Source organism: Toxotes jaculatrix, chromosome 22 (assembly GCF_017976425.1).
Source record: "Toxotes jaculatrix isolate fToxJac2 chromosome 22, fToxJac2.pri, whole genome shotgun sequence".
NCBI lineage: Eukaryota > Metazoa > Chordata > Actinopteri > Toxotidae > Toxotes > Toxotes jaculatrix.
The window spans coordinates 3,183,558-3,197,024 of NC_054415.1; the positions used below are offsets into that span (position 1 = coordinate 3,183,558).

The 13,467-nt window shown below is 41.3% G+C and overlaps 1 protein-coding gene across 1 annotated transcript; it reads left to right on the forward strand.

The window, feature by feature from the left end:
- The first annotated feature begins 3,009 nt into the window (after window positions 1-3,009).
- Window positions 3,010-13,372, forward strand: pah (phenylalanine hydroxylase). Its single transcript, XM_041029800.1, has 13 exons — window positions 3,010-3,164; window positions 4,090-4,209; window positions 7,682-7,865; window positions 9,042-9,130; window positions 9,605-9,672; window positions 10,125-10,321; window positions 10,669-10,804; window positions 10,906-10,975; window positions 11,292-11,348; window positions 11,737-11,832; window positions 12,267-12,400; window positions 12,496-12,611; window positions 12,789-13,372. The coding sequence occupies exons 1-13, from the start codon at window positions 3,093-3,095 to the stop codon at window positions 12,830-12,832; spliced, it is 1,383 nt and encodes a 460-aa protein (XP_040885734.1). The 5' UTR covers window positions 3,010-3,092; the 3' UTR covers window positions 12,833-13,372.
- Window positions 13,373-13,467: the final 95 nt, after the last annotated feature.

The window sequence follows — 13,467 nt, forward strand, 5'->3', positions numbered from 1 at the left end:
TGTGTCCACAGAACGAGTCGCTAACTATGTGTGTCTGTTGTTTGGTGCTGGGCAGACAGCAGCACTGGGTTTATCAGAGCTTGCTGCAGAGCTGGAGCCATAAAAACAAAACAATTAGCTGAAAGATGCTAAAATATTTTGTAGAGAGGAAGAAGAACTGCAGAGTTGGTGATAATTCTCTGTGGGTTTATCACTACAAGCAATTGCTTTTACTTGACCCAGTGTTAATGGAAAAATGGGGATTAGCGCAGCCTTAATTATCCATTCACGTAAGAATGGAACACTGCATTTTCCTCGACACAGATTTAACAGATAATAATTAAATTATACCCCAGCATAACAGAAGTACACACACACACATATATGTATATGTGTGTATATATACATATATATATATACACACAGAAGTAGAAAACAAAACCGCTGCTTGAAAAAATGTCTCAGTCCAGCTGGCAAACAGCTGGACTGGTGTTGTTCTCTCAATATTATCAAACCTACACTGCCCTCATGTGGCACCTGTGGATCCTCTCAGTTTCAGGTGTGATGATGGGAGCAGTGTGTAACAGTTACACTCTCAGTTATGCTATTTTGGAAATAGTATTTATAATATATCATATAAATCCTCATCCTTCATCTCTGTCCTTGAAACCAGCTGAATTAGTGTCATTGCCTGTGAAACAGAGATTTTGCAGGGGCAGGGTTGCATGCAGGAACCTTTTTGTTGTACTTCATGAGAGCACAGACAGGTGGTGTTGTTCTTCAAGCCACTCAGAGCTTCCCATGGGCCACGTTTACCCTCTCCCTCCTAAACCGTCCAGGCTTTTCCTGAGGAAGGAAATAAAAAAGATCCTCAGCCTTCACTTTAAAAATAAAAATGGAAACACCTAACCTCTGCCAGCCTTTGACTGGTTGACTTTGAATGCCCCAGCTGAACGCTAAAGCAACATACAAATAATGATTTTGATCTCACTGTGCCAAAAAAAAAAAAACCTGTTAAAAAGAGAAAGGATTCAGAACTTGCATCTGAGACACACTGCAGGCTGTAAACAGTGGAAACTGCTGAAACCACCTCGATCATAGAGGTTTTTGGCCACACCTTGTGGTACAAACAGGTAAATTCACAACCTGAAGGGCTGAAGTGCTTCTCTGTAGTTTCCAGGAACCATAACAGAAAGTGGCAGTGGTCTCTGAAGCAGCTGCCCCTTTGTCCTTTTTTAGCTGAGCTGCTTCTCTTCACTATTTAATTAAACATTTTAAACATATTTAATGTTTTTTGAATAATTTTGAGAAAAACTTGTTCATCCCATGATTCTATGGAGAGACGTCATTGTGTCTTTACACCTTCTTACTGTGTGAATGAATGAACAGGATATGAGCTGTTAAATGTATGTGACTTGCTAACAGTTACTGCCTGTTTGCTTGAAACTGAGGCAAAATGACCATTTAATTCTTCATTGGTTCTTATTAACAGTTAATTAACAGCATATGTTTGTCACCTTGTTTGGTCATGCGGTCAGTGTGTTGCAGGTTCCCTTCAGGGCACATCAACAGGAACTTCAGGATTTGAATGACCCGAGGTGACAAACTGAGGTGACCCGAAAGTTTTGCAACTACACATAAAATATACACAGTAAATTAAAATGAGGCAAAGGGATTTAGTATTCCTCCAGCAGAATTATATTCTTGGCACAGAAGAGAAGGTTGAAACTGCATTAAGATCATTGTGTAGGTTTGAAAATGAACAGAAAATATAATTTTAACACATTTATAAAATGTGAAGAATATAATAAGCTAACTATGATAAACTAATCAGGTTGTCAAGTATAGGTCTGTCAGGTCTGTCAAGTATAACAAAATGAAAAATGACATGTTGGTTATGTCAGTAAGTTTCACTCCTGTGATGAAACTTTAATGGGCCAAAGATTTTGCAATTGCAAGTTATAAACTGCAATTCTGGTGTGCTAAATCCCTTTATCTTATTATTTTGTCCTAATAACAGCCATTTAACAAAAGTAATAAATCTGTGCCATGAAGAACTGAGGCTGTTTTCAGAGCAAAAGGAAGAACTACCCAGTATTAGTGTAGTGTTCCTAATAAAATGCTCAGTAAGCACACTCTACGTTACAGGACACTTATCCTGTGTGCTGTGTGTGCAGTGCAGTAGTATTTACTAATCTGAGGTATTTGTACTTTATTTGAGTATTTTATTTTCCTCAGAGGGAACTACTGTATTTTTCACTTAAACAATACGGGCGCGCTTTTCTTTAATTAAACCATCAAACAGTCTGTATGCATGCAGAGTGGAAACAGTTGATTTATCAACTAGTCGATTAACAAACAATTAATTGGCAACTATTTTGACGATAATGTGAGGATTTTCAATAATTTAAATTTAATGGAGTAATGACATACGAGTGTGTAATGGATTATTTTTACAGTGTGGTATTTGGGCCCATTCTTAAATCACAGAATTTAGTGTTGATTAATGCATTAATCCAAACTGTCAACTTTTAAGATGATAACAAATTACATCTCTTCTATAAAAATCTTTTTTAAGAACATAGAATGATCCTAAAGTTCAATTACAGTGCACTGGCCTCTTGACTTTTATAATTCAGTCTTAATTTGTGTTGAAATACATCTTATTTGCACTGTAAATGTGATTGGATCTGAAGACTACTGGAGTTTAGGATTCTGAAAATACCTTCAGAGTAATGGTAGGTGTTTTTAAATGAGGGTCTGGGTTTTTCAAATATGGAGAAACCGTTGATTAATCGAATAAAAGGGCGTGTTTCGACTGTTTCGGAATTTCGGAAAAAAAAAAAAAAAAAAAAGTTCCATCAGAAAGTCCGCATAACTTACCCGGGGGGCAACCTCAACCCAGCGGTGGACAACAAGAACCAGATGCGCCATTGTGATTCTGTTTCACAACATCCACCCCGTGACAGACCGATGCTGTGGGGGTGTGGTGTCACGTGGACCTGCGTTAAACCGGAGAGGTTTTATAGACAGGAGCAGCTCCCAGAAACTTCACCAAAGCTCACTCAGTCCAGCATCAGCGCACACAGACTGTCTACCTGAAGAGGAAGAGGATGGACGCTGCGTACAAGAGAGTCAACGGAAACCACGGCCCTGAGACAGAGGCAGACAACCAAGGCACAGGGGTAAATCTGATTCATGACACTGCACATGTTATATCTTCTCTATTCATTCAAAAGCCATTTGCAATTGTTATTTTTTTCCAGCACGTTATTTTTTAATTTTCAGGAACAAACTCATCAACTTATTTCATTTTTTTTTTGTCATGATATGGCCACTGTAAGCAGAAAAAAAAGAAAGTAACTGTTTAATCTTCCACCTACTAATACAAATCAATCTGTTGTGAGTGCAGCTGCAGTAATGGAGCTGGTCACTGCTGGAATGTTCCAGGTACAACAGCAGACAAAGCAAAGGAATTGCAAAGTGCCCCAGTGAACAGACAGAATGACAAAATGAACAATACGTGCAGTCATAATACACCCGGACAATATGAGTAGAAAAATTACAAACACGTCCAGGGTATACAGGTATTTGGACAGGATTTCTTTCTTCCTCTGTTTGTCTAATTTATCTAATTTCTAATTTAAGTCAATGGATCCATGGTCCATGTAATGTCCTTGAATTTCTTCATCTGTGAGATATTCTGCTCCTCTGTGACAAACTTGTGTAAAATTAGGATGTTTATGTCCTCTCTCTTATTTGTTAAAAAGCCTTTGGTGTGTGGAGCATGTGGTCATGCAAGAACTTCAACCGCAGGGGTCAGCGTCCAAAGGTTAAAGGTCTGAAGGCCTCGGGTTTTATGACGCCTAAGATGCAGAATGTCATGGTTTTCAACTAGATTGCATGAACTTCCTCTTATGTAAAGCTGTTCTTAAACACAGACACAAAAAACAAGATCCAAACTCAAATCAAACTGCAATATAATGATTAGAAATGGTGATCCTACAGGATGCTGCTTGTGTAAATGGACACATGAAAATCTGCACAACTTCAGCACAGCTCCACGTCAAAGCCTCATGTCTTTGGCTTTAAATGTGTCTTTCTCAACAGAAGAGAAGGGGCTCCATGTACCTGGAGGAGGAGACCAACAAGAAGTCAGAGGTGATCTCCTGCATCTTCTCCCTGAAAGAGGAGGTCGGAGCTTTAGCCAGGGCCCTGCGGCTCTTTGAGGTAAACCTAATTCCTCCAGTGACTTCACACAAAAATGCAGTCCCACCCTCACTCTGCACCAGGAGCCCTAATGCTTCTCCTGACCTTCAAGTGATCAGAGGCACATTTCCACGGTCTGTGCTCGTGACTATCATGAGCAGTGATAACTATCTGTCACTGGTCATCCCCTGCGCATGCACATGCACGTGTATAGTAAACTGACTCCTGAACGCCTTCACCCATCATTAGAAGATCTATTCTTCATCTCTGTGAAATAAGTTGCATGATATCACATCTGAATTGGAAGTGATACAGTGTAAACCATGTTCCCTCAGGATGTTGAGAGCAAATTTACAAGCAGTTCCTCCGGCAGTTAACAACAAACCCAGAGAATGAAGGAATGCGTATTTAGTGCTCGGCTGGTTTAGACGACATGGGGTAAAGCTAACTATTCTAGGCTGTGGTAAAGAACACATGTTTTTGGTGTTTTCTTCCAGTGGCAAGAGAACAAATGGGCTGAATGTTCAAAGGAATAGTTCAACATTTTGGGAAATACACTTATTCACTTTCTTGCAGTGAGTTAGGTGATAACATTGATACGACTCTAACTTCTGAGTGGATCAAGCTTCCTCAGGTCTTTCATGTTCCCAAAGTTACTGATTAACATTAAACTAAACAAGCTACAGAAACAGGAAATATATTTGAAATCCTTCAGAAATGAATATATTACAGCATCACAAGGTCTGCTGGATAATTTTTATAGTTATAACATTTAGTTCTAACTGTGTCTGGGTGGAGAAAAGTAGGTGATGAATCTGATTATCTGTGGTTGTTACGGTTGTTGTGGTTGTTATGGTCTATTTTGACAGTATAAAGAAGGAAACTAAACAAACCGAGCTTATCTCAGATGTTTGTGTATCAGTCGTGTGTAAACATGTCAGGTGGCTCTTTGCTCCACAAACACACCTCCTCCAGGCTTCCTACAATAATGAAACGGTCACTGGCAGTGAGCTGAACACTCAGGGGTATTTTGCAGAGACGGACAGTAACTGAGTGTAGAGCTGCAATGATTAGTCAATTAATTAATTAGTCAACGGACAGAAAATGAATCAAAGAAGGTCAACACATCAGTGTGCGTCATGTTTTTTTCATTCTCTTTTATCGATCTGCACCACCTGTGTGTACGTGACTGTACAAAGTAAACACTGATTGGCAGCACCTCCATCGTTTAATCTTCAACATCACTGTCCTATGAAGATTTGAGTTTGCTCTTCTTGCAGTCAAAACACAAAGTATGTCTCCGGAAGATTTTGCAGGGAGACAGTCCGAAAACACGTAAAACATCCCAAGACACAAAATGTTTTTGGTTAAAGAGAAACGTTTTCTGCGGAGAAATTCTTTTCCTGAGCCATGTGAGTTTCTGGGGGTGGAGATGTGGGTGGGTAGACCATGATCAATACAAAGTATGTGCCAAATGCTGTGCTCCAAATGCACCAGTAAACATCAGGATCCTCTTTGAACCTATGAGATCCCACTTTCCCAATCCTCCCCCAACTCCACCCCCTCCTCCCCCTCCTCTGTTCGCCTCTCATTTCCAGATTTTCTAACAGGCCAAATGAACCCCAGACCATCAGTACACCCCCTCTTAAGGCAGTGTAACATATGCTGAATCCCCTAAAAATGCAGCTTTGAAGAGAACATTCTACACCTTCTTCCTCGTTCTTCCTGTGTTCTCTGACAAATTGAATCTGACTGCTCAGGCGAACCATGTGCTAACATTTAGCCGAGCAGCCGCGGCGTCTATCATGTGTTGATTATCAGCTTGTGAATGTGTAATCTCCATATTTCATTCAGAAAGTCGCACACTAAAACAGCCACACTGTTTATCCGCCTGAGACTCAAGCACACATGTGACATGGCAGCGTGCTTTTCATGTGACGAGTCAGAGCCACGGGCCGACCTTGACTTCGCATCTCAGCCCGGGCGCCAGAACGGTTAATGTCACCTGCATTACAGTGGAGGGACGGCTCAGAGGGGTACAGAAGTCTGACAATATGGCCCCTATATCCCACTGGGTTTAGGATTTAGGGTTGACTATGTTAAGCTGGAACAGGCCACTAAAAGCACACATGCTGAAATATTTCTCTTTATGCACAGAAAAAGCAGAGTCAGTGAAATTTTTGAGCGTTTCTCTGACAACAGGGACAAATTATGTTTCCAAAACTGATAAAATCACCTATTATTAAAGATACTTGACTGCAGAAACTTTAAATGTTGTAATGCCAACGCTTTACCCTTCTGTTCACTGTTGCTAAATTCAATGAATGCACAAAATATTAGAGGCCACCTTCCACATATTCAGATGCAGCCCCTTGCATCATCCATTTCTTATTGTTTCTTGTCTAATTATTTGTATCTAGACTAGATCTCCTCCTTTGAAACCGTCAAAGGTTTAAAAGGGAAAATCATTAATGAATAATGTTTTTTACTTGAACTCACCTCATCAGTTTTTAAGATCTGTATGCAGAATATATTCAGTGCTGGTAATAAAATGGTTTCAATTTCTTGAATTTTTATGGAACAACTACAGACATTAAAATTAAGAGCAAAAGTAAACCTGCTGACAATGAACAGGTAACACTACATCAGGAAAACGTGAGTCATCTTTTCTTTCAAATGCCAACCTGGACTCTGTCTTTGGTCATGTCTGTATCTTTCCAGGGGGGATGCAGGACCACGTGGACCTTAAAAAAGCTGTTATATGTTGAATGGGATCCAGATGGGAGAAAACAGGAGGGCCTGCTGCTCACGCCCTCCTCTTTACTTAGCCTATAGTAGACAGAGAACAACATACTCCCTCTCCCTCCCCAAAAGTTACAAAAACACGTTTTTGATGGTAATTACCACTCAAAGATCACACTTTCCAACACGAGTTAGAGCCTCTTTGCCTTTTGAACATTAAAAAGTTGTGAATCATGTCCAAAAAAAAAAAGCCTGGAATCTTCCCAAGGGTGTTGTGTTCATGCTGCTGAATGGGAAAAGCCCAAATGCCAACAGGGCAGCGTGATTTATTTGACAATTTTGCACTAAAGCTTTAAAATTTGTCCTGAATGCCTTTACTATGCAAGTCCTGTCTATCTGGCTCAGTGTCAGTTTGCAGAGCAAGAGTTCAAGGCAGTTCTTACCCAAGGTCAGAGTGGACTCTGCAAAGTCGGATAAATAATAGCCATCAATTTAGTAGCCTCACACCACCCTCTAGTGGTGGAATAGAGATAGTGCTGCAGCCTGTCACAGCAAAAATATTTGCAGGATAACTACATGCAGTAGATGTTTACATGTTTACTTTGTTTTTTTAATAATGAACATTCTGCCTTCAACAAAGGGGAAAATTACCTGACAGAGATGAGCAACTAAACAGCACAAGTTCTAACAAACACGAACAAACATCAGCTCAGGTCTCACCAAAGTCTCCTGTGTTCTTTTGTCTCTGCAGGAGAAGGGCATCAACCTGATGCACATCGAGTCCCGTCCGTCACGGATGAACAAAGACCAGTACGAGTTCTTCATCAGTGTGGACTCCACCTGCTCCCAGGCCTTGGATGATGTCATCGACGGCCTGCGTACACAAATCAGCGGCCACGTGCATGAGCTGTCACGCAACAAACAGAAGGATACAGGTCAGACAGAGTGTGTGGAACCGCAGTAAGAGGACATGCACTGAACAAGATAAGCATGAATCCTCAAAATAATATAAACACTAAATGTGTTTAAAGCTCCACGTGTTGAGAAGAGAGTTCACAAATGGATGCCAGTGATCATCTGTGGTTTCATACACAGGAGGATCATGTTGTTCATTGTTTCTCTCTGTGTGATAATGCTTAGAACAAACTAATGCTAAAGGAGAGTTTAGGTACGGTTGTTAAGCCATTTCAGTCTGGGCCAAAGCGGTGGACCCACATTGCCATCCGCCCCACACAGCTGAAATACGTGATTTATCATCTGATCACAGTGACGGCTGCTGACCCCCCCCCCCCCCCCCCCCCCCTCCACCCCATCAGCCAGACTTAGTAATGGACATCCACTGTCGCCGTTGAGACTGATGGCCCATCGCCCACATCTAGATCCCTTTATTAGTTGTTTCCAGAATGACATTAGTTTAGCTACTGAGGACCAACAGGCCCGGCGTGAACAGAGGAGCTCTGTGTCTCTGCCCCTCAGACTAACACAGGGGAGGAGAACATGCCAAGGTTATGGCAGACTGAGACAGACAGGGCCACCATGGATCATCCTTTGACCCCACATAGACACAGAGGTCCACTGGTCAGGGTCAAGTGGACGAGGGGATATTTATGGCCTGTTTTGGAGACAGCCTGTTTGTAGACGAGCCTGGCAGGGGCCTATTGTCTTCCTGGGGCCTGAGGGTGGACCACACTGCACAAATGTAGATTAATGATGGGGCCCCAGTGTTTTTTTTGAGGGTCATAAATCCATATGAACCAGCAGATGCCCCTCATGTACTGTTCTGTTGAGTGTCAAAATGCCATGACACTGAAAAGAAAAATCCTACAGGCAAAACATTATCTACATCACCAACATCAGTTTCAATTTGTACTGTACTCATTTAACTCAGTCAAGAATCACAATATTCAGACTTTTCTGTTGATTATTCAACTAGTCTAATTTAAAAAGGGCTCAGAGATAAAACAACAAGAGAACAAACTTATGCCTATAAATAAAAAAATGTCCAGGATTTTCTTCCCTCAGTTTGTGGAATGAATTGATTTGACCTGAATAAACACATGTTGAATAAAAACATAAATTATCAGTGTTTAATAACTGTTATTATCCTCCAGTGCCATGGTTCCCTAATGACATCCAGGACTTGGACCGCTTTGCCAACCAGATCCTTAGTTATGGCTCTGAGCTGGATGCAGATCACCCGGTAAGGACTGACTCATCCATCGCTGTCTGTGTGCCACATCCTGCCTCTGCGTGTGTGTGCGTGTGTGTGTGAATTAGTGTGAATACATGTCCACTCACGCCCACATGTCTTATGAAAGACGGGACTGCGGAGATGACAGGCCACACTCTGCTGTCTATTCTAATGGAAACTATCTAGACACACAAATTGATGTCATTGCTTTAATTGAGCCCCTATAATTATAGATAATTGCTCCCTTTTGCCACCGCCATTAAAGCAAAATGTATTCATCATAAGCTGAAAAACACTCTACAAAGGCTTCATTTGAATATGTATTTGTGTGCTCTTATTAGAGACGGAGTGCATAATGCTGTCAAAGGCCACAGGGTTTAGTCTTAGCAGAGGATTTCCACTCTTTGATTTAGCTAAGAGTGGCCAGGCTGCGATCATGAGATCTAACATGGCTTTTCTTTGTGTGCGCGTGTGTGTGTTCAGGGCTTCACAGATCCAGTGTACAGAGCCCGCAGGAAGGAGTTTGCTGACATCGCCTACAACTACAGACAGTAACTACTCTTAAAATCTTCATTCATAATCTCTGTCTCTTTTTAGAGAGAAAAAGTTACAGAGGAATTTTTTTTCTGGCTGATTTCTTTCCCTCCCTTGCCTTGAAAAATTATCATAAACAAATAGGGACAAATTACAGGGAGCCAGTGGTGGATTTAAAGGACCTTGGTCTTTGTGTTTGTAATTGAAAAGTATTATTCACAGGCACTACAAAGAGCACCGGGCCCAGTGAAATGCCCACTGAAGAGGTGCACATTTACATAGCTGTGTAATACTGACAAATCATGAAGGGATTCGGTGCTTGTGCAGTCCATCGTCATGGGGAAATTTGGGGAAAACATAAACATCCTTTATAACTAACACACAAAGTTCAACAAGAAAATCCATGCGAAACAGCACAACACAACAGTGATACAAACAGTGATGCAATAACCTCATATCTTTGTCCCAGTGGCCAAACCATTCCTAGAGTGGAGTACACGGAGGAGGAGAGGGCCACATGGGGAACAGTGTTCAGGGAGCTGAAGACTTTGTACCCGACTCACGCTTGCCGCGAGCACAACCGGGTCTTCCCCCTGCTGGAGAAATACTGCGGCTACAGGCCGGACAACATCCCACAGTTGGAGGATGTCTCCCGCTTCCTGCAGTGTAAGTCCTGTCTTGTCATTAGCATGTTGGAGCACCGCAAACGACATCTTCATCTGTTGGGTCACAGATTTTTTCTCTTTTTTAGCTGTTACACCGGCCTTACGTAATTCAATATTACTATGTGTATTGATTTTATATGGTCGTCCAGTTCTAGCATCACACAGTGTATGAAACCTTTCCTTATTAATTTCATTTTGGAAACCGCTCAGTGTGAATGTGGAACCTATTTAAATGCCGTACTTCCTCTTTCTCCTTCCCTCCATCCCTCCCCTCTCTAAACACTGTTATTCAACACAGCCAAACACTCACCCTCTCCTCTCTTTCATCTGTCCGTCCCTCTCCTGCAGCGTGCACAGGTTTCCGGCTTCGCCCGGTGGCCGGCCTGCTCTCGTCCCGGGACTTCCTGGCTGGACTCGCCTTCCGTGTCTTCCATTCCACTCAGTACATCCGCCACAGCTCCAAGCCCACATACACACCTGAGCCGTGAGTGTCTCGTTTCTAAACTCAATCCATGAAAGAAGGAAAAGTACAATAATTAAAATAACTTGTATAATGTCTCAGAGTAATGTTTATCTCTGACACAGGGATATCTGCCATGAGCTCCTGGGACACGTTCCTCTGTTTGCTGACCCGAGTTTTGCCCAGTTCTCTCAGGTAATAAAGTTTTCTGTCAGACCAGAATTATTTAATACTTGCTTTATTCAGATTATAGCCTTTCTTAAGCACTGCAGCTCAGTTATTCCTTTCATATTGTTTGCATTGTCACATTCTAAACTGTATTCATCATGCTCTAATAAAATCACATTACTGGTTTTGCACATATATTAAAATAACACATACTGGTCTAGTGTATAATACTGCATTTATCTCTCAAACTTTGATTTGTTTTTTGAATATACTTTCTGATTACCTGTGACATTCTGTGACTTCTCACTTTCTGATGTCTTTGCTTTGATTCTGCTCTGTGTAGGAAATTGGACTTGCTTCCCTTGGTGCTCCTGATGAGTTCATTGAGAAACTTGCCACTGTGAGTACTGTGCACATGGAAATAATAATATTAAATGAACAGGTTCTAATTTTGGTAGATTACATTCTCCTCAGCCACATTAATTTGCAGTTTCTTCTCAGTGGACGTGTTTTAAGTGAATGAGACGAGAACAGGTGATTTTTCAGTCCCTGTGAAACAGACCTTATGAAAACTGTAGACAGGATGTTTTGTGGATTATCCAGAGTAACAGGCGTTTTTTTGTTTTTTTGAGTGGACTGACCCTTTAAATCAACTCAAAGATCTCTGGGGTTTGGGATTCTAGAAGAGTCTGTTGACCAACCCCAGATCAGTCTTCCTTGTCTATGTGAATTCTTGCCTGGGTTTGGTGAATAAATCATACTTTTCTGAATCTTGTTCGTGTCCTCAGGTGTACTGGTTCACTGTGGAGTTTGGCCTGTGTAAGCAGGGCTCAGAGATCAAAGCCTACGGAGCTGGCTTGCTTTCATCGTTTGGAGAGCTGCAGGTAAGAGGAGGAGGCTGCCTCCTGCTGCCCCCCCACCCCCCACAACCGTGGTTATAACACATTCACCTTGTTGCACAACCGCAGCAGCAGTGCAGGCAGTGGGTTAGTGGTCCACTCAGATTCAGGTTTAATGTGTCACTGGGGGAGTCGGCCTGCCGGGCCAGCGGGGTGCGGGTAAAGTGGTTCACTGGGTAAGTGGGGGCAGAGAGAAGATGAACAGATCGCTATCGAGGTCACAAGTTACATCAGCCACTGTGAGCAGAGGATGTGCACTCTGCCGAGTCACATCAACAGAAAAGCCGAGCCCTGAATCATGCTGCACTTCCTGTGCACAGACGGCTGTGACGGGAATAGACACACTCATTGAGAAACTGAAATCTGTACGGTAAAAAAGTAAAAGTAAATACATTCTTTTTCACTCTGTCGTCTTTCAGTACTGCTTGACAGATAAGCCCAAACTCCTGCCCTTTGACCCCGACAAGACCAGCCTCCAGAAATACCCGATCACAGAGTATCAGCCTGTTTACTTTATTGCTGAGAGCTTTGAAGATGGCAAAGAGAAAGTGAGGTAAGAATTTTTTTTTTTAATTCATTTTTTTAAGTGTATAGACCTCATAATTTTAGGTTGCATACTAAACTTGTTTAATGTCTTTATGGCTACAGGAAATTTGCAGCCACCATCCCCAGGCCTTTCACGGTGCGCTACAACCCCTACACCCAGAGCATTGAAGTGCTGGACAACACCCAGCAGCTCAAGAACCTGGCTGACAGCATCGGGAGTATGTATCACACTTATATCAGCTATTTTTGTGCACAGAGTGGACAATGCAGTCTCCTTTTCTTTACTTAAATTGTGTAGGCCCTCATTTTGAATAGAAGTGAAGCAAAGAAACATGAAAAACTTGAAGTTAAAGCTGAATTTCTGGTTTTGATTTTGTTTTTTTCTTCTATTTTAGGTGAAATGGGGAAACTGTGTGAAGCCCTGCGGAAACTGGCGTAACTGCACATGTAATCTGAGCTGAAGCATCCTGACAATCATTTCTCTTTCTCATTGAAACAGTTGTTCATTTATTAGACTGCTGGCTTCGTACGGTTATGCTTAGCATGTTTGCAAATTAGCTTTCTTTGTATTAAAACAAATATGCAAATCACATAGTCATAATTTTACTGTTATCCAATTAGAAACGTTCTCTGTGTATTTTAGTTAAGTGAATGAAGTGTAGCCTGTTACTTATGGAGAATATAAGGAATGTGTCTGTAACAGCTAAAATGTTGCTGTCAACATTATTGCAGTATAAATGTATACATTTTTCAAAATAAGAGTGTTTTCAATCAACATTTCCTCAGTAATTTTAATGAATTTAAAACCATATATGTAAAAACATATAATTTTGCTTATAATACAAAAGATTTGCAATAATCTGATTTCTTCAATGCATTACAGACCTAAAGGCAAAGCTTTCACTTTGCTTGGCTAAATTAAATGTTTTGTATACGCATGAAATGTTTTAATGAAATAAATAAATGTTTCTCCTCTTGGGCCTTGTCCTCTGGTTGTCTTCTTTTGCAATTCTGAGGTACTTTATTGAGTATTTCTAATTGATGCTACTTTATACTTCTACTCCACCAGGTAGT

Bases quoted from the DNA above. Each gene is read 5' to 3' on its own strand.
- pah (XM_041029800.1), top strand. From the start codon at position 3,093: ATGGACGCTGCGTACAAGAGAGTCAACGGAAACCACGGCCCTGAGACA. The intron at 10,322-10,668 runs GTAAGTCCTGTC...CCTCTCCTGCAG, and splicing joins TGTCTCCCGCTTCCTGCAGT to CGTGCACAGGTTTCCGGCTT. The intron at 10,805-10,905 runs GTGAGTGTCTCG...TCTCTGACACAG, and splicing joins CCCACATACACACCTGAGCC to GGATATCTGCCATGAGCTCC.